Genomic DNA, 19,181 nt, shown 5'->3' with positions numbered 1-19,181 from the left:
CCAGGGGGCAATGCTCTGCCCATCTGGGGTGTTGCTCTGTTGCAACCAGAGCCATTCTAGCGCCTGAGGCAGAGGCCATGGAGCCATCCTCAGCGCCCAGGCCAACTTTGCTCCAATGGAGCCTTGGCTGCGGGAGGGGAAGAGAAAGATAGAGAGGAAGGAGAAGGGGAGGGGTGCAGAAGCAGATGGGCGCTTCTCCTGTGTGCCCTGGCTGGGAATCGAACCCAGGACTTCTGCACGCCAGGCCAACGCTCTACCACTGAGCCAACTGGCCAGGGCCTTTAAGGCCTTTAACTTTTTAATAGGTGACTTGTTACAAAGTCGGTATTTATGAGGCAAAAAAAAAAAAGTGCACTTTCATAATAGTTTTCTTTTTGTGATCTGTTTGATAATATTCAGGAACACATATTTAAACTTGATCCTTCCTTCCTGAAGGGCCACTTACCTTGTTTTTCTGGTTCAGAGCTGAGATGAGAAGCCTAGTAAGAATCTGATTAGGTGAGGTATCTTCAAGTCAGATTAGTCTACAGGTAGCTATTTGAGGCAACAGATGTTATCTGGGGACTTCATGTGTGGAAAGTCCTGAAATATGTTCAAATCCTATCATGATTAAGCAAAGCAGAGCGAGACTGCTGTGTATGCAGAAGCATAAAATTACCACTTCATTGTGCTTGCAGTGCCTCTCTCATTTGTCTTGTGTAATGCTCAGTAGCCAAACTGTTTCTAACCATTTTCGTTAGAACTATACTGATGAGGTAATAAGGAGGGCTTAAATTAAAAACAAAACAGCTTAGGTACTTTTGTTTTTTAATGACTACCATGAGCAAATTACTTATGAAAGAATGATGAAATGTCAAATATTTCATTTTTGGCATCATAACAATTTTTTCTCTTTAACATAAATGAGGACTTAGGTTGTCTGGGAGAGAAATGTTTATGAATTGGCAAAGAGTTTTCTCCTGAGAATGATACTAGGTAAGCAAGATAATACAATGGAAATTTTATTTAAGTAGATTTCAGAACTGTGGAACATGCTAGGAACTGATTTGTTCCTGGCTGTGGTCCCCTTTAAGGTAAATAGTACCTGATGATTAGCATCACCCTGAATTAAATTAATAGGCTGTACTTAATCCCTGAGTGGATATGCTAATAATAAATCCAAAGGCATTAGTTTCTTTGCATGAAATGAACAGGTTACATATCCAGTAACCTTCATGTGGATTATTCACACAACTTAAAACATCTTATGTTTGTTTGTTTAAATAAGGAAGTTTCAAGTTCTGTAAGTACAAAATTATTTGAAATCTTTATTTTGAAAATAATCTGTTTAGTGAGTTATATTTTATTTTCTATTTTATATCTAGATTATATATTTGTGTTCTATATTAAACCATTTGTAAAAGAAATATTTCTAATAATTATTACCTCTTACTCAGTTATGTCACAAATAGTCACAATATGTTGATATTGAAGTAGGGGGGAACTTTGTCAGAAAATGAACAAATTGTAATGTGTTCAAATACGAGTAACTTTTTTTTTTATTATAAAAGCACTATGTACTGATTAGAGATATCTATGTAATACATTAAAGAAGGAAGCTTTTTCTAATTCAACAATGCTGTGGCTTCCATCTGGGATTATTGGTATTTTTCCTTTCTGAACCTCCACCCCTCAATCCCATTGCATAGTTATGATAATCTGTGAAATGAACTCATTTTCTTGCAACATTATATCTCTGAATTGCCATAGAACTAACTCTATGAATATACCATTTTTCTTATTTTGCTTTCTGTCATTCTTCTTTCTGAATTGCTTGACTTCACACTTCATGGTAAAAAATTAAATTTAAAATACAATTAGTGAAATGATGCATAACCATTATTGTAAACCCGTCGTTTGTTTTGCCAAGTGAGTAACAGAGAGAAGGTACAGCTCTCCTGGTAGAAACAACTACTGTGTTTAGCTCAGAGCAGCACAGATAATTGAGACCAATGATGACAGATAAGCATAACCATGGTTGAATCTAGGGAAACAAAGGATGTTAAAATATCCGTTTAATCTTAAGAGGCACTGCAAGTATTCATGACAGTTTTCATGGCCTGACTTTAGGCAGTAAAGAGAAAGCAGAGAGGAGAAAAAATTGTTAGCAAGCTGCCAGATCATTAGAAGCAGATTTTAATATAATTTGGGCTGAAGGCAAGACAGTGTTAATCGGGTCTTTCGTTTCTTCTAGGGAAGCCAGTGGTGAGGAAAATGGTGGGCTTTAAGATTGTGCAGTTTTTCTTCTTACCTCCTTTTACCTCTCTTCAGCCTAACCTGCTGTGAGAATCAGACTGCTTTAGGCTACTGAGGTGTTTTTTTTTTTTTCCCTACATAGCTCTTAAGTATATTATTACCTTATCCCAGTTTCACAGGGGATAGAATAAACCTTATTATTTAAAATGTATGTAAAGAAACATTTTTAAATTTCCATCTAAATTTTGATAGTTTTTAAAGCTGATTAAGAAAGGTTCACAACTGAGTCAGGGTAACAAAAAATTGTCTAAGGTTGGTAGCTCTGTTTCATTAAAGAGGGAAAGAGGGCACTGCTGTGAAGACTTACTAACCACGTCTCTGGTCTTGCTCCCCTGCACTGGCAGATTCTCCACCCATTCCTACCTTCCTCCTGGAGGGCATCTCTTTTTTCTGGCACCACAGATTCACATAGGCTTTTCTCTGGATACTGCCATCTCTTCCTACCCTTAGCCCCAATCCCTCAAGGCTGGGCTACCCATCTTTCCTGGATATTATCATGGCACCCTGACTCTTCCTCAATTGTTCAATTGAATTGCTCTGTGAATTTCCCATGGTCCCTGCAAAAGGTACATACAATCAAGGCCGAAGCTGAAATACTTCTTCTGGAAGTAATCTGGCTGACGCTTTCTTCCCCAGTGATGGTATTGTTTATTGTACTCACATAGACCCTTTATTTAACAATAATACTGGATCTTCATCATGTTCTATGCTATACACACAATGCCTATCTTATCATAATGCCCACCTTAAACCTATCTGCATGTATGCAAAAATCTCAACATTACCTAAACTTCCCCTGGTCATTCTAGGAGTTCCCAGAGTTCCACTTACATACAACGAGTTCCATACAAATTTGTGTTTTTGTGTTTTTTTGGTGTTGCCTCCTTAACAAGGTGCTGGCAACCACCCTGCTGCAGGGACTTTCTCTGCAGATGCTCCTTCACTGCTAAGCATCTGGCATCTTCCCAGGGTATGGAACATTCAGCTTCTTTCCTTCATGCATCAGGTCCAAAGCCAGAGCTCAGGGCTGGGTAGCAGTGGGATGGGAACAATGGGAACCACCCTGCTTCTCCAATTATCCTTATCTTCCATGTTCTCCTTTCTGGTCCCAGCACAAAATCTCCTTTCTCTATTTTAGTCACCTCCCACAAACAAACAAGCAAACTAACAAAGCAACCGAAACCCTTAGCCTATCAGCTCACATGTCTGTGTTCCCATCATGATCATCAGGTCAACAGTTCTCCAAATAGTAAGATCTAGGCAGAAAACTTTTGAAACTGAAGCTTCACTATGCACTTACTATAGATAAATATAATTTTCCAGAATTAGGTGAAGAATGTATCTCAAATGTTTATTCATAAAAAAATATTTTCAAATGTGTAAGTAAACCAACCTAAAAAGTAATTGGAGGCAAGAAGTTCTGAAATCATTTATTTAAATACTGAACGAATTTATCCCTCTTGTAGTTGGTGAGGGCACAGAGATTAAGTAGCAGGCTCAAGGTCAAATGACAGTTTATCAGCAGAGAATGAGAAGAGGTTGCAGTTTTGCTGACTCCATTGCAAAGTTGGATTTCCCAGTTCCTGATGCGCGTGGCTGCTACAGATACCTTTATTGTCTTAAGTACTATAATTACTTTAAAACCCTTGTGCGGGAGGTGGGGGGTGGGAGGGGGGGCAGGGAAGCAGGGGAGACACACCTAATTTCTAGGCTAATCTTTGAATTTATTTTGCCAAATTACATATAAGTAAGATTTACAAATTATAATAGACATATATGAAGAATCTTAGATAATAGTTTGCAAACATTAGGGAGGTAATTTGGGCAAGATTTATTATCACTGATTTATAATGACAAACACTGTTTTCATCTCTGGAATTCTGATCACATTTATTTAGTGTGTTTAATTTGTCTTCAAGGCTTCAGGGCATTCTACTGCATCAAAAGACACTAATAAGTACATTGATATAAAACAATAGAAAATGGAAATAATACGTTGCAAATAAAAAACAAGCCCAGAAGCACATAAAGCCTTCCATGAAAACCTTACTTGTCAGTCATATTCTTACTTCACCGAGAAGTGGAAGATGAAAGCCTCAATAATTAGTTGAAAATGGCTCTGAAATTCCCTCCTGAAATTTTTATTTTAGAACTACTGGGAGCAGTATTCAGATTGCACCAGTTTTTAGCAGCTCATAGCAATGCTGTCATTCAAAACAGTTTCTCAAAGTAAGATTAGTGGTGTGTTAGATAATTTACCTGCATTTTCTACAATCTGTAATGGAAACATTTTACATAATCTTAATATGGCTATTATTTAAGGATCTATGTGATACATTTTTTTTTCCTAGAATTTAATGTCATAAAATATTTTCCTCTAGATGAACTCATTTGGTTCCATCCAAAAACAATTTGAACTTTATAAACTTTTCCTATTTCTGCTCTTTTCTTTGACTGGACATGAAGAACTAATTTTCTCACTGTGTGGTTTCTGATTTATCTTTTTTATTTTTTAATTGTTCAATAATACCTATTAATTTTGAAGATTTATAAAATTTAGCAATGTATAAAGAACACAAATATTATCCTTAGCTCTGCATCCATAGATAACTGCCATCAATTCTGGTTGTACATATGATACTTTTGGACTCATTCCATGAGTATTAATAAATACAGGAGTGGGCAAAAATAGGTTTACAGTAGTAAGTATGCAAAGCACAATATATTCTTGTACTATTTATTATTTATTTATTTATTATTATTAACCTACTTTGACCCACGCCTGTGTATACAAGTCAGACCTCAGTATCCGTGGGGGTATTGGTTCCAGGAACACCGCAGATACGAAAATCCATGGATGCTCAAGTCCCAAAAAAATGCCATAGTATTTGCATATAACCTATGCACATCCTCCCATATACTTTAACTTATCTTGAGAGGATGATATCTGATACAATGTAAATAGTTGTTATACTGTATTGCTTAGGGAGTAATAGCAAGAAAGAAAGTCTGTACTATTTAGAATAGATGCAACCATTGTAGGCCTAACTACGTAGTGCACTTAGCAAAAAACGTAAACTTTTTTCCTGAATATTTTCCATCTGCAGTTGGTTGACTGTACAGGTGTGAAATCCATGGATGCAGAGGGCTGATTGAATACAATGGCAATGGCAAAGCATATGTATTTTACAAACTGCTTTTTCACGTAGTTATGGGTCATGATCATTTTTTTACGCCAATAAAAACAGATCTATAGAGCTGTGTTTGGTGGTTACATAGCTTTCCATTACATGGGTGTATCTATCATAATTTATTTACATAATCACTTAGTGTCTTTAGGTTGTGTATCTTTAAATTAGAAATACTGTTATTTAACTTTTATTTATGACTTTTTATTGTAAGCCTCTTAAGATTATCTTTCAAAATAGGCAGGTATAATGAATGAATGAATGAATGAATGAATGAAATCCTAGGTATAGCCTGGAAATCTACAACTATAATTAGCTTGCATTAGCATTATCATGTATTCCTTATGGTACTGTTATTCTGGAGATGGATAATTTTCTTCTTTTTCTAGGTCTCGGTCAAAATGAGTGAAACTCCTTCCACTAGTTTTTCCATGATTCATCCGACCTCTTCGGAAGGTCAAGTTCCTTGCCCTCGCCATATGAGCGTCACTCATCCTGTTGTAGCCAAAAGGATCAGCTTCTACAAGAGTGGAGATCCACAATTTGGTGGGGTCAGGGTGGTGGTCAATCCTCGTTCCTTTAAGACATTTGACGCTCTGCTGGATAGCTTGTCAGGAAAGGTGCCTCTACCTTTTGGGGTGAGGAACATCAGCACCCCTCGGGGGAGGCATAGCATCACGTGTCTGGAGCAGCTGGAGGACGGTGAATCGTACCTGTGCTCCCACCGCAGGAAGGTGCAGCCGGTGGACCTGGACAAGGCCCGCCGGCGCCCACGGCCCTGGCACAGCAGCCGCGCCCTCAGCCTGCATGCGCAGCGCTCCCCCGCTGCTGCTACCGGCACGCTGCGTGCCCCGCGGAAGCTTGTGGTGTTCAGGAATGGCGAGCCCCAGTCCCGGCGAGTGGTTCTTCTGGGCAGGAGGGTCACCCAGAGCTTCGAGGCCTTTCTGCAACACCTGACGGAGGTATTGCAGTGCTGTGTGACCAAGCTATACTCTACAGACGGAAGGAAGGTGAGCATGCGGGAAACTGTCACGTCTGAGCTCACAGCCCAAGGGGCAGCAGCCCAGGGGAGGGAGAGTTTGTGCTTTTTTGTGCTTGTGTGTCTCCACTATCGAAGCACATCGCTGGCTCACCTGGATAGTTGGTCCCTTTGTTCTTGACCAGGAAGCTGATGAGGACCTCTTTTTTTCCTCCCTCCCCTTATCTGCATTGCCCGAGCACTAAGTTATGCAGTGTGCTGGCATCGGTTCTGATCTTGACAATATTTCTTGAAAAGGAGTGGCCGACCGTCATACCCCTTAGGTGGAGATCCCCGCTGAAGGGTCAAGAAGAGTTTCCACTGCAGCTGCCAGTCTATCCACAAGAGCTCACCTTCCTGCCCTGGCCCGTCCACCAGGCCCTCTGTCATCTGGCTTAGCGTAGACCTTTGCCCGCAACTGGATGGATGAGAGGCACTACTGCTTATTTTTTATAGAGTTCTTTTTTTTTTTTAGATTTTATTTATTCATTTTAGAGGGGGGGGGGGAGAGCAGCAGGAAGCATCAACTCCCATATGTGCCTTGACCAGGGAAACCAGGGTTTTGAACTGGCAACCTCAGAATTCCAGGTTGATGCTTTATCTATTGCACCACCACAGGTCAGGCCTAGATTTCTTTAGTTTGACGAAAGACTGGTCTGTCTGTATTGAGACGTAGGCTCAATAGAGTGTTGGTCTAACCCCAATCCTTATACCTTGGTATTTTGTTATTTTGTATACATCATTGATGCCTAACAAATACTTGGTTGTTTACTTTTACTTTCAAGCCCAGGAGGTTGTTAAATTGATTCAGTCACTAAAATTATCATACTGCAAAAACAAAACCTCATGCTGCTCATTTAAGTACCATACCTCTTTGGTTTCTTCTAGCTTCCCAGTCTCCAGGCCGTGATTCTGAGCTCTGGAGCTGTGGTGGCAGCAGGAAGGGAGCCATTTAAGCCAGGAAATTATGATGTCCAAAAGAACTTGCTTCCTGCTAGATTACCAGGAATCTCTCATCGTGTGTACCCCAAGGGAAATAGTTGGTCAGAAAGCAGAAAAAGTAAGTCACTTAAATATATAACCTTTACATTACATCTTGAGAATCTTTAGGTCAACAACAACAAAAATCTATGCTTAAGTGATTAGTTTTCTTTATCACAGAAGATAAAAGGGGATAAAAACATTCTAAACCGAAATTGATTATATTTATAGTTGGAAAGAGTCATAAAGGTTATCTCATTTTTCTCCCTAATCAATCAGTGATATTTCTGTTTAAATTGAATTGATGATGTTTGGGTTTTTTGTTTTTTTAATATAAAACCTAGATTTCTTTATTTGAAGAGGAAGTCCATGGAATATGTAAAAGACATCTCTGGTAGATGCAAAATTTTTTCTAAATAGTATCTTGCAGAGTTCAGTAGGGTAGTTGAGTGACTGTATTGTTAAAAATCTCTACATTCGTGGCCCACTTACTGAAGTAATAAACTACTTTTTATTTATTTAAAGAAAAAGCTCATGTAGCCATTTCATGCTGCTTAACAATAATCTAGGTTGATAATTTCTTAGGAAATACTGCACAATGTGGTATTATCCTTCAGCTAGGGGAGGAAGATAGCCTCTTCATGCGAAGAAATATGGGATAGGCTGCAAATTTCCTATGCAGGCATAGTTAATCTCATTATTCATTGTGCTAAGTATTTTAGCTTTATGCTGAAGTATCAATTGTCATTTATATTTACATTTTAGTTTTAATTTAGAGATGGAATAAGTAGTGTTAATTCCTCTACTTACAACAAAAGTAGATGAGACTAATCTATTATTTCTTGTTGTCATTTAGTTTTTTTATAAATATACTAAATAGGTTATTATTAGTGTTTCTGTTTTATACACATTAGCTGCTGAATATGTTATACATATAGTACTATTTTACTTTGGTCATTTTACTAAAATTATTTTGTGTTTGATAATGGGTTGCTGAGATGATTTTTTTTTTTTTTTTTACAGAGACAGAGAGAGTCCGAGAGAGGGATAGACAGGGACAGACAGACAGGAACGAAGAGATGAGAAGCACCAATCATTAGTTTTTTGTTGCGTGTTGCAACACCTTAGTTGTTCATTGATTGCTTTCTCATATGTGCCTTGACCGTGGGCCTTCAGCAGACCGAGTAACCCCTTGCTTGAGCCAGTGACCTTGGGTCCAAGTTGGTGAGCTTTGCTCAAACCAGATGAGCCTGCGCTCAAGCTGGCGATCTCGGGGTCTCGAACCTGGGTCTTCCGCATCCCAGTCCGATGTTCTATCCACTGTGCCACCGCCTGGTCAGGCTGAGTATGATTTTTGATGATTTCAGGGAGTCTGGGCCCTTCTTTAAGTTTTATTTTAAGAAATAATCAGGGAGACATTTTCATTTACAGTTTTGGTAAAAGTACAGAGAGATGAGAGAAATATTTCTAGGTTTATATTTTGAAAAGTATTTTAAAGGTATTTAATTGATGGCAAGCATGTGAAAATTCATACAAATCACAAATAGGAATTAGATTAAGTGTAAGAAACCTGAGTTTATATCTAGAGGTATACATTATAAAGACAATGAGATATCTGGCCTTATGTCTAGATCTTTTGTACCCTGTATTAAATAAGATGTACTGATTACACAAAATGAATGCTAAATTAATAATTATTCTTTGATTTATGTAGACTTTAAGTAAATTATAAAAATGCTCTAGATGCCTCTCTTGGATATGCACAGATGGGAAAATAAATACCACTATAAATTATTACTTGCTTTTTTTGAATAAGTGAGCAGCACTTGGTTAGATTCCAATTTCACTGGTAAAGAAAATCAAACAACAAAACCAAACAGCACAAAAAATCTATTTTTGCTTGAATCTTTAGCAATTTCTGCTTTATACTTTTCTTTTTAAAATTGCCTTACTTGGAATTAAAATTTTGTGAATCTCATTGAAGTAGAATTATAACTTAAAAAAAAATAGTTTGTAGAAATGTACCAGATATGACAATGAACTCCATGAATGAATACAGAGAAGTGAGAAAATATTAATGACATCTTATTTTGAAACTTAGAAAATATGATTGTTTTATACTAATTATTTCTTTTTCCTTTTCTTCTTTCTTTGCTGCATCTTCTATTGGATATATGTATATATAACTCCTCTGTCTTCCATATTATATTTTCATGTGGGGCATCTTTTACTTATAAAATCTTGCAAGTGAGCACACACGTGACTTCAAGCCCAAGGACCCAGATTTATTCTCCTTCTTCTGACAAAATGCATAATAATAATGATTGTTACTCAGACCATTCCTTTGCTCCTGAAAATTACTTGGTCCTAGAAGAAAAGGATTCTCAGAATTTATTGATATATCCTTCTGAAGATGATATTGAGAAATCAATTATTTTTAATCAAGATGGCACTATGACAGTTGAGATGAAAGTTCGATTTAAGATAAAAGAAGAGGAAACCATAAAATGGACAACCAGTGTCAGTAGAGCTGGTCTTTCTAATAATGATGAAAAGAGTGAGATAAGCAGTTTTCCAGGAAAAACAGATGATCTGTCATCTGGTTTAAAGATTGCAGCATGTTCATTTTCTGCAGATGTCTCACCTGTGGAGAAAGGCAATAATCAAGAAGACAGTTTAGCAGAGGAGATAAATACTCAAGTGACAGATCGGGAGGCTGAAATTTGCAGTTCTTCTAGTTGGGAGAATGCTGCTATGGACACAAATGCCAGCCAGGGAACTCAGGATAAAGTAGAGCATCATTTTTATAGGCCCCCTACACCTGGACCAAGGAGAGTGAGACAAAAGAAATCTGTGATAGGGAGTGTGACTTTAGTCTCTGAAACTGAAGTTCAAGAGAAAATGATTGGAAAGTTTTCTTACAGTGAAGAAAGGAAAGATGGGGAGAACAAATCTGAGTATCACATGTTTACACATTCTTGCAGTAAAATGTCATCAATATCTAATACACCAGTACTTGTTCAGATTGATAACAATGAGCATATGGAGTCATCTTTAGAAAGAAAAAAGGAAAACAGACAACTCAAGTCAAGTGTAGTAAGTGCTGGTGTTGTAGAAATTACAAGTCAGAAGATGTTAGAGATGTCCCATAATAATGACTTGCCACAGGCAATACCAGAAAACTTAATTGTGGAGGAAGATATAGTTGATAGTGTAGCACCAGACAAAAAAACTAATACCAAGAACTTAAGAACTTATGGTAACACCAGTGATAGGTTCTGTCCTGTTTTAGCAGATGCAACTCATTCTTCAAGTAACAACCCTGGAACTGACAAAACTATTTATGAGATCCCAGTTTCAGCAGGATCCTCTCCTGTCACCAGAAGAATTGACAAACTAATTAATGAATTTTCTCAGTGCAGTTTAACAAAACTTCCAAGAAATGAAAAACAGACTTTATCATCTGTTGCCAGCAGCAAAAAGAAGACAAAATCTCAGCAGCAAATGAAAAATTATAGGCATCAGGATGGAGAGATTGCATCTAAAGGAATCCCTATTAAGGCTAAAAGAATAAACACAAGAGGTAGAATTACACAGGAAACCATATTGCAAGATTCACATAGTCCCATTAAAGGAGGGTTACTTTGTAAGGAAGACCTCCATGTAAGTGATACAGTAATTGAAACAAATTATTTTTGTTCCAGAAGTAATCTCAATCCAGTGAATTCTAAGAATTTCCAAAGAAATAAATTAGATTCTACTCAGAGTCCTAAGCTTCAAGGACTGTTAACCAAAAGAAAATTCAGACCACTAAACCAACTAAGCATAGGAGGCCGTGCAAAAAGAGAAATTGGTCATGGAGATAAAGCATTTCCCCATAATGAACTCAGATACTGCAAAAATACTTTTGAAAATCAAAATTTACTTCATATGGTTAACTTTCTTGAGAAAAACCCCAATGCTTTTAGTGGACCACAGGCTCAAGCAGAAAAAGCATCTTGGTATTTGAAAGGAATGGAAAAGAAGAGGTTGGTTTCAAAAGTTAATAATTCACACATAACATTAAAAAGCCAGAAAAAACAAAAAGGGGATAAGTTGAAATCAGGAACTATTGTAAGGAAACAACATGTTAGAACAAGGGCAAATTCCTTAGCTTCTTTGAAAAAAGCTGTTTTTCCTGAGGATATCACCCATTATTCAGTTCAAAATTATATACAGAAATGGTTGCAGAACATAAATCCACATTCAGCTTTGCAACCTAAAAAATTAGCACCAATATACAAAAAGGAAAAGAGTGTGGTAAGTTGCAACAATGATTTTCCAGGAAATAATTACCACATAAATTCTGAAAAAGAAAATAATTCTGTCATAGAAAGTAATAAGCACGTAACTAAAAATGCCAGTTTGACTGGAGATAATCTAGGTAAAGAGGTAGGTAAATTTTTTGACAAAGGTAACACTGAAGAACTCACCGAAGATCTACAGGAGAGCCAGGTTACTTCTCTGGATGACACTTATTTGCTTCCCCCGAGTGAATGTACTTTGTCACAGTCAACTATTGATCACAATACTAAAAGTCAAGTATCTGTTGAAAAATCAGGACCTTGTTTACCCAGTCTTGTTTGCCAAGAAATAAGCCTAGCTTCAAAAGGGCATTTTGTAGAGGCTGCCATCCAAGTAGATCCAATAGAAGAGGCTGCTCCAAAAGACCTCTTACTAGTCCTGTTGCTTCGCCAACTGCAAGCTTTAGTCCCCAGTATTCACAAAACTCAAAATGGTGTTGTTCAAGTTCCAGGTTCACTTGTAGATGTTCCTTTCCATTCCCCAGTATGTAATGCATCCACTAATGTTCTTTTAGCTTGGCTCCTGGTGCTAAACCTAAAGGGAAATATGAATAACTTCTGTCAAGGTGATGCTCACAAGACTACCAAGAGAACTTCAGAAATACTTGCATTGTTGGAGGTTCTAAAGCACATTGCCATCACAGAGGAAGCTGATGATTTGAAGGTTGCTGTTGCCAATTTATTGGACTCAACTACAAATCCCTTTGGACTCACTGAGAAAGGACAAGACATGGTTCCAATAGGTCTTTCTGAAAACTGTTCCACACCTAACATTCAGAGAGTTTCTAAGTGCACTGAAAATGAAGAAGAACAGAAAACCTTTTCTTTCAATGGAAGTGATGAATGTGCCTCTGAAGTTTGTGTTTCAGAGGTGACTTGCTCTCCATGTGAGATGTGCACTGTGAGTAAAATTTATCCTCCAAAAGAGACTTGTAACCTCAGTAACGTTTTTCCCCATAGTGATGGCTGTACTGTGGATCAGACCTCTATGAGTCAGGCTTGTTTCCTAGGAGAGGTCTGTTTACTTACTGATGCTGTGTCCTGTAAGGCTTATGCTAATGAGGAAAACAATACTTATGAGACAGCTTGCCTAATTGATGGGACCTACAATCCCATCAAAGTCTGCAATACCAGTGACTTTTTAAATTCCAAAGAAATCACATATACTGATAATTTGGAATTGACTGAAGAGTTAGAAAGAGTTGATGATGTTCAGAAAGACCTAAATATTTTGGCAGATTCTGGGTATAAACATGGCTTTAATATATTAGTGTCCCAACAAAATAGCAATTTAAGCCATTGTGGCTTTTTCCCAAATGCAGCTGAACCAGAATTTGATAATGAACAGAGTGCTCTAGATGAATATATAAATTATTCATTAAATAAATTACAGGATAAAAATGCATATACATCCTTCGATAAGGAAGAATCAAAGACTTCTGAAGAACCAGGCTCAATAACCAACAGCATGACATCAAGTGAAGGACACATTTCTAAATTAGAATCTTTTGAGGAATTAGAAAAGCAGGACATTGATATCTTTAATACAAAAGTAAATGCAAGAGAGCAAGCAACTAAAGAGATCCAAAGAGATTTAGAGGCTAATAAAAATTTGAAATTGATAGAATCCCCTACCAGGAACATTACAGAAGAAAGAGGGATTGGTATAATTTGTGAGCCAGTCAGTGGGAGGATGGCAATACCACCATCTTTAGTGTTCTGCTGTGACGCTAAGCAAAATACTGAACTAAAGCTCAGTGAAGGAAAAACTAAAATGAGAGTAAAAATGATGGTGAAAAGCATAGAAATTGGAAGTTGTTCAGAGTCCCCTCTTGATTTTAAAAACTGCTCCAAGAAACCAGAGACTTCTGATTACGCAGACTATAGACAAGACAATGAGAGTGATCAGCCATATAAAATGTCCAGTGATGGCTCCAATGACAATGGTGAAGAGATTGCTCAAGAGAAAGAATACAGTAAAGGGTTGGTTAAAAGAACAATAGAAAAACTTTATGGTAAAGTAGAGATGGTTAAACCATCTTTTTTCTCTGGTTCTTCAAACAGATCTCAGGTTTGTCCTTACAATTCTATGGAGATTCAGTGTGCTAGAAAAGTAGGTCTTTATGATTCTGAAGGTCAGTCATTTGGCTCTTTTGAACGGATTTCTAGTGGTTCATCTAAGTTGCAGAAATTTGAGGACAAAAGACAAGATAAATGTGACTTTGATGACATGAGTCTCAATTATCATGAGGGAGACATTATAGAACACAGTACAAAACAAAATGATAATAACAGAACCTTCATAGAGGAAGGAGTACTGATTGACAAGGGCAAGTGGCTCCTTAAAGAAAACCATTTGCTAAGAGTATCATCTCCTGAAAATTCGGGCATATGTGGCAATGCAGACACCACATCAGTGGATACTCTACTGGATAATAATAGTAACGAGGCACCGTATTCACATTTTGGAAATTTGGCCACAGGACCAAACATGGCTGACCTATCCTCTTCAGAATTGGAAGAACTGACTCAACCTCTTGAACTGAAATGCAATTATTTTAAAATGCCTCATTGTAGTGACTCTGAGCCTTTTCATGAGGACTTGCTAGATGTTCGAAGTAAAACTTGTTCCACAGAAAGAATACCAAATCACCGTGCAGGGGAGAAAGATAATCATAGGCCAGAAAGAGTATGCACATCTGTCAGTCATGCCTTTACTGCTGCCAACAAAGTCTACCCTGTCTCGGATGGTACTATTAAAAACCAACCACTGCCTGGAAATAACAGTATTCATGGTACACTTCAGGAAGGTGACTCTTTGGATAAGCTCTATGCTATCTGTGGTCAACATTGCCCAATACTAACAGTTATTATCCAACCTATAAATGAGAAAGACCGTGGATTTGCATACTGCAAAGATTCTGATATTGAAAATTCTTTGGATGTTCATTTATGGATGAAAATACACCCTTATATACTAGTGTCAACCAAAAACACATTCAAAGATGAGAATAAAGCAAGGAGTAAAAAGGCATTTATTGATAATGCCATTGGTGATATATTTGATCGACTTTATTTCAATAACACATTTGACTTGATGAATAAAAGAAAAAAATTAAAAAGAATCAAATTCTTGGACTTAGAGGAAAAAAATAATTTAAAAAAATTTCAATTACATTTAAAAAAATGGTTTTGTGTGAATTTCTTGCACACATCATTAGTTGTGGGTGATGTTAACTCAAATACACAAGACCTCAGCAATCAGACAAATGAAATCTTTGATGTAGTTGATGAGAATAACAATTTATTAGGCACATTCCAGAGTCCAAGAACAAATGAAGTAATAAGAGAAAATATCAACTATTATTTCTCTTCTGAAATGCTTGGTCAAGGCACCCTTGTTTGCCAAGTTGAGACATCCTTAAATATTAGCAACAGAAATGTATTAAAAATATTTTATATTTTTGATGATGAGAATATTTTCATTTGGGAAGAGGGAAACCAATGAAATGGAAATGACTTTGAAAGCAGTCATGAACAAGATTTATAATGTCAACATTACCATAACTTTTCTTCATCATGTTTTTTTCCTTGTAATATGATGAAGCACATGGGAAGGTTATGGAGTAGATAACCTCTAAGAATTTCTTACTTTTTCAAAATGAGTTTACCCTAGAAAGCTTGCCCTTTGATACTCCGATTTGACTTTCATTATCATCATTCCTTTATACTGCATTTCCCCAACAATCACAGACTTAGTTTCTATTCTACTATTTTGGAAGTTTCTCTCTGTGTGTATTTTTTTCCTGATAATGTATAATTTTCTGTGTCTGTGATTTTTCTCTTAGGACATCATAAATGTCCTAAATGTGGAATTATATTTTTTCTTTATGTTGTCAGCTCAGTGAAAAATGTATATTGAACATATTAGTGAATAAATGGATTAGACATAACCTTAAAGCACTTCATTTATTAACTTTATTGATTTGATAAAGGTATGATTGATTGTAAGATCTTCACAACAACCTCTTAAGTTTCTTGTGCCAAACATGTTGAATTTAGTTTTCCTTAGAACATCTATTAAATGAACTCGCAAGTATTTCTGTGGAACGGATGTTACCATTTTTCTTCAAGATTAGAAAAAGATACTCTACTGCCATACTACTTCTCTAGTACTTTACCTAGAAATTATAATCTTTGAAATATTAGTAAAATTCCAAGAAATTCAAGTAGGTCATAATAAATGGAAAAATTTAAGGCATCCTGTCTGAAGAAAAATTAAAGGAACTGGAATGATTTAACTTGGAAAAAAAAGAGATGACTTTGAATTTTTCAGAATTGGAAAAGTCTTACTATGAGAGAAACTTAACAGATTTATTTCTATATTAACCTGCAGTAATAAAAAGTTAATTCTGTATGAGTAAAAACATGTTGCCCAGAAGAATAAATTCAATTAGACTGTGAACCATAAATCATTTTGAATACTGTGGTTATTTTGCCTGGGACTGAACCTTTATTTTTCTTTATTTTATTTTTATAGATTTATTTATTTATTTATTTTTGTGACAGGGACAAAAAGAGAGAGACAGAGAGTGGGAGAGATAGGAACAGACAGACGGGGAGGGAGAGAGATGAGAAGCATTAGTTCTTCATTGCAGCTCCTTAGTTGGTAATTGATTGCTTTCTCTTATATGCCTTGACTGGGGGGCTACAGCAGAGCGAGTGACCCCTTGCTCAAACTGGTGACCTTAGGCTGAAACCAGTGACTTTGAGCTTCAAGCCAGCGACCTTTGGGCTTAAGCCAGCGACCATTGGGAGTCATGTCTATGATCCCACACTCAAATCAACTGGCCCCAGCCCTGCACTCAAGCTGGTGTGCCTGTGCCCAACCCAGCGACCTTAGGGTTTCAAACCTGGGTCCTCTGCATCCCAGTCCAATGCTCTATCCATTGCACCATAGCCTGGTCAGGCTCTTTATTTTTATTTAGAAAGTTAAATTTAACAGGGTAACATTGATCAACAAGTGTACATAGATTTCAGGCAAACATCACTACATCATTTGAATAGTCAATTATGTTGTACACCCATCACCCAAAGTGAAATCATTTTCTGTCACCTTATATGTATACTTCTTTATGCCCTTCCTGCCACTCCCTCCTCCGCCCCCACATTCCCTCCTCCTGGTAACCACTGCACTCATATCTGTGTCCACAAGTCTCAGTTTTATATCCCACCTATGTGTGAAATCATACAGTTTTTAGCTTTTTCTGATTTACTTATTTCAATCTGTATAATGTTCAAGATTCCTTCCTACTCCTGTCTGTGTGATGGTCTAGAAATGAGTTTTATAAAATGTTGATGTCTATTTCTCATGTCTGGAACTGACTCAGAGTAGAACGATTAATGTAATTTTGGAACCCCAATTTGGTAATGAGAAACTAAAAAGTAATTAATTTTGTAAAGAATAGATTTGATTTCCATTCAGCATGAGTCATAAATCTATAAAGCACTATGAGTTGCTATTTATTTCACCCAGTGAAGTCTGCCTCTACATAGAGTATGGTTTTTCTACATTAAATAATACATTCTTCTAATTGAAATATGAAAGCTATAATATTATGTAAGCTTCTGTAATGAGCAAGACTAATTCTGGTGAAATAAAAGGGAAAAATTGTGGAGAAATAATAGAAAGGGGAGAAGAGTTAACATTAATTTTGTGTCTACTGTTTACCAGGGACTGTGGTAGTCTTAAAGATTTATTGTATCTAATCTTTCCTTATAAAGACACTGTTGGCTTTGTTACTACCTTCTTTCAGATGAGACGACCTAGGAGCAGGAAGCTAGACTACTTTTGTCAGGCTGCATAATAGATATCATGTCAAGATTAGAACCCAATCTTTTACATTTTATAATCAATGACAATTTTACTACATCTTTATCTTCACATGAGTAAGAAGGGATAAAATATTTTAAAAATTATGTAGCACTCTTCTTAGAGCAGAGAGACAAATTATTTTTGTTTTTAATTTCAAAAGTGTGATAATATAGATGTAACAAGAAGATTAGGGAAATCACACATAACCACCATGAGTTTTTAAAAAAATTTGGCATGGTAGCATGTAGTTTTTAGTAATACTGCATCAAACAATGTCCTAGATGGGTCAAATGATACTGGGGAAAAGATATTGGGAGTAATGATTGTGTAATGTACTGTTTATTTAAAATAAAGAATGTCCATGTGTATTGAATTCTGACCCCATTTTATCATTATATCTAAGATCTAGAATATTTCTGGGCACATGGTAAACACCTAGTAAATGTATGTTGAATGGACAAGAAGTGCTTTTGAATGCTTTTTCTTTACATATTATTAACTTTGGATCCATACATGTAGAAGAATATGCAAAGATGCTGAGAGATAGATCTAAGTTTCTTGTATTATATGAAACAATATTTCAATCATGTTTAAAAATGTTTGTGGAAGTAATTTTTTTCTTTTAAAGATTCAAAAGCTGTTTTTTTTTTATTTTTCACTCTGATTGCATTAAAAATCTTGTAACACTATGAAATTTAGAAGACTAACTGAAACATTAGAGGAAATTTAAGAATGTTACACAGACATGGCTTTTCCTTTAGAGATGAAGTGCCTGAGGGCTGAGGAGGGTATCCTAGCCTATTTAATGTGTTCAGGGAAATATACTTGATTTCAGGATCTTAGATCCTAAAGTGGAGTGGTGCAATTATTGTTTATGTCCACCAGATGTCAGCTGTGCTATACACTGCCAGAAGCACAAGTACCCTCAGAAGGAGGATTGCAGGACTAACGGGGTGCCTCAAACATTGGGACAGTCTCTGGGCTGCTTGTTTCCGTTTCAAAGAAAGCTGAGGACCCAGGTGTGCAGGCATCCCTAAGTCTTAAATCCAGAAGGTGTAGCGGTGTTAAGAATCAAAGGAAATACGCTGTTAGTGGTAAGGAGCTAGAGTTCAATAGTAGAAGGAATATGAATAAACAGAGTTTATCACAAGGAAAACTGAATTTGGGAAGTGTGGAAGCAACCCATTATCCTAATTTAAGTTGAAACTAAGTTAATGAGTCATTGGTTCAGTAAGGGGTTATTTGTACTTGAAGCTTTAAGGTACTTTACATCTTTAACCTTTCAGTGGCACAAAACACATCCCACTTTCAAGGTTTAAATTGAGGTCTTGATGCTACTTTTCATGTATGTAGGACTCACTTTGTTAGTTTCCTCATCTATAAAATAGGACCAACACTTTAAAGTTTTTATGAGAAGCTACCTTTATAAGATTATTATAAGAAGTTAACTTGAGAGAATGATTGTAAAGCTCTTAGCACAG

At 36.7% G+C, this 19,181-nt stretch overlaps 1 protein-coding gene across 3 annotated transcripts in view; it reads left to right on the top strand.

Moving 5' to 3' along the window:
* The first annotated feature begins 1,180 nt into the window (after positions 1 to 1,180).
* Positions 1,181 to 19,181, top strand: part of RP1 (RP1 axonemal microtubule associated) — a 375,598-nt gene continuing 357,597 nt past the window's right edge. Inside the window, exons 1-5 of one of the 3 annotated variants that reach the window (XM_066379052.1) lie at positions 1,219 to 1,282; positions 3,762 to 3,918; positions 5,873 to 6,493; positions 7,390 to 7,561; positions 9,731 to 15,986. In XM_066379052.1, coding sequence (XP_066235149.1) covers positions 5,885 to 6,493; positions 7,390 to 7,561; positions 9,731 to 15,333 — 6,384 coding nt within the window. In that variant the 5' untranslated portion in view covers positions 1,219 to 1,282; positions 3,762 to 3,918; positions 5,873 to 5,884 and the 3' untranslated portion in view covers positions 15,334 to 15,986. Of the gene's footprint in view, positions 1,283 to 3,761; positions 3,919 to 5,872; positions 6,494 to 7,389; positions 7,562 to 9,730; positions 15,987 to 19,181 lie in introns of those variants that run through there. The other 2 variants (XM_066379050.1, XM_066379053.1) reach the window with 2 other exon arrangements.

This window comes from Saccopteryx leptura, chromosome 3 (assembly GCF_036850995.1).
Source record: "Saccopteryx leptura isolate mSacLep1 chromosome 3, mSacLep1_pri_phased_curated, whole genome shotgun sequence".
Taxonomy (NCBI): Eukaryota; Metazoa; Chordata; class Mammalia; order Chiroptera; family Emballonuridae; genus Saccopteryx; species Saccopteryx leptura.
This window is presented reverse-complemented; position numbering and strand designations above follow the sequence as displayed.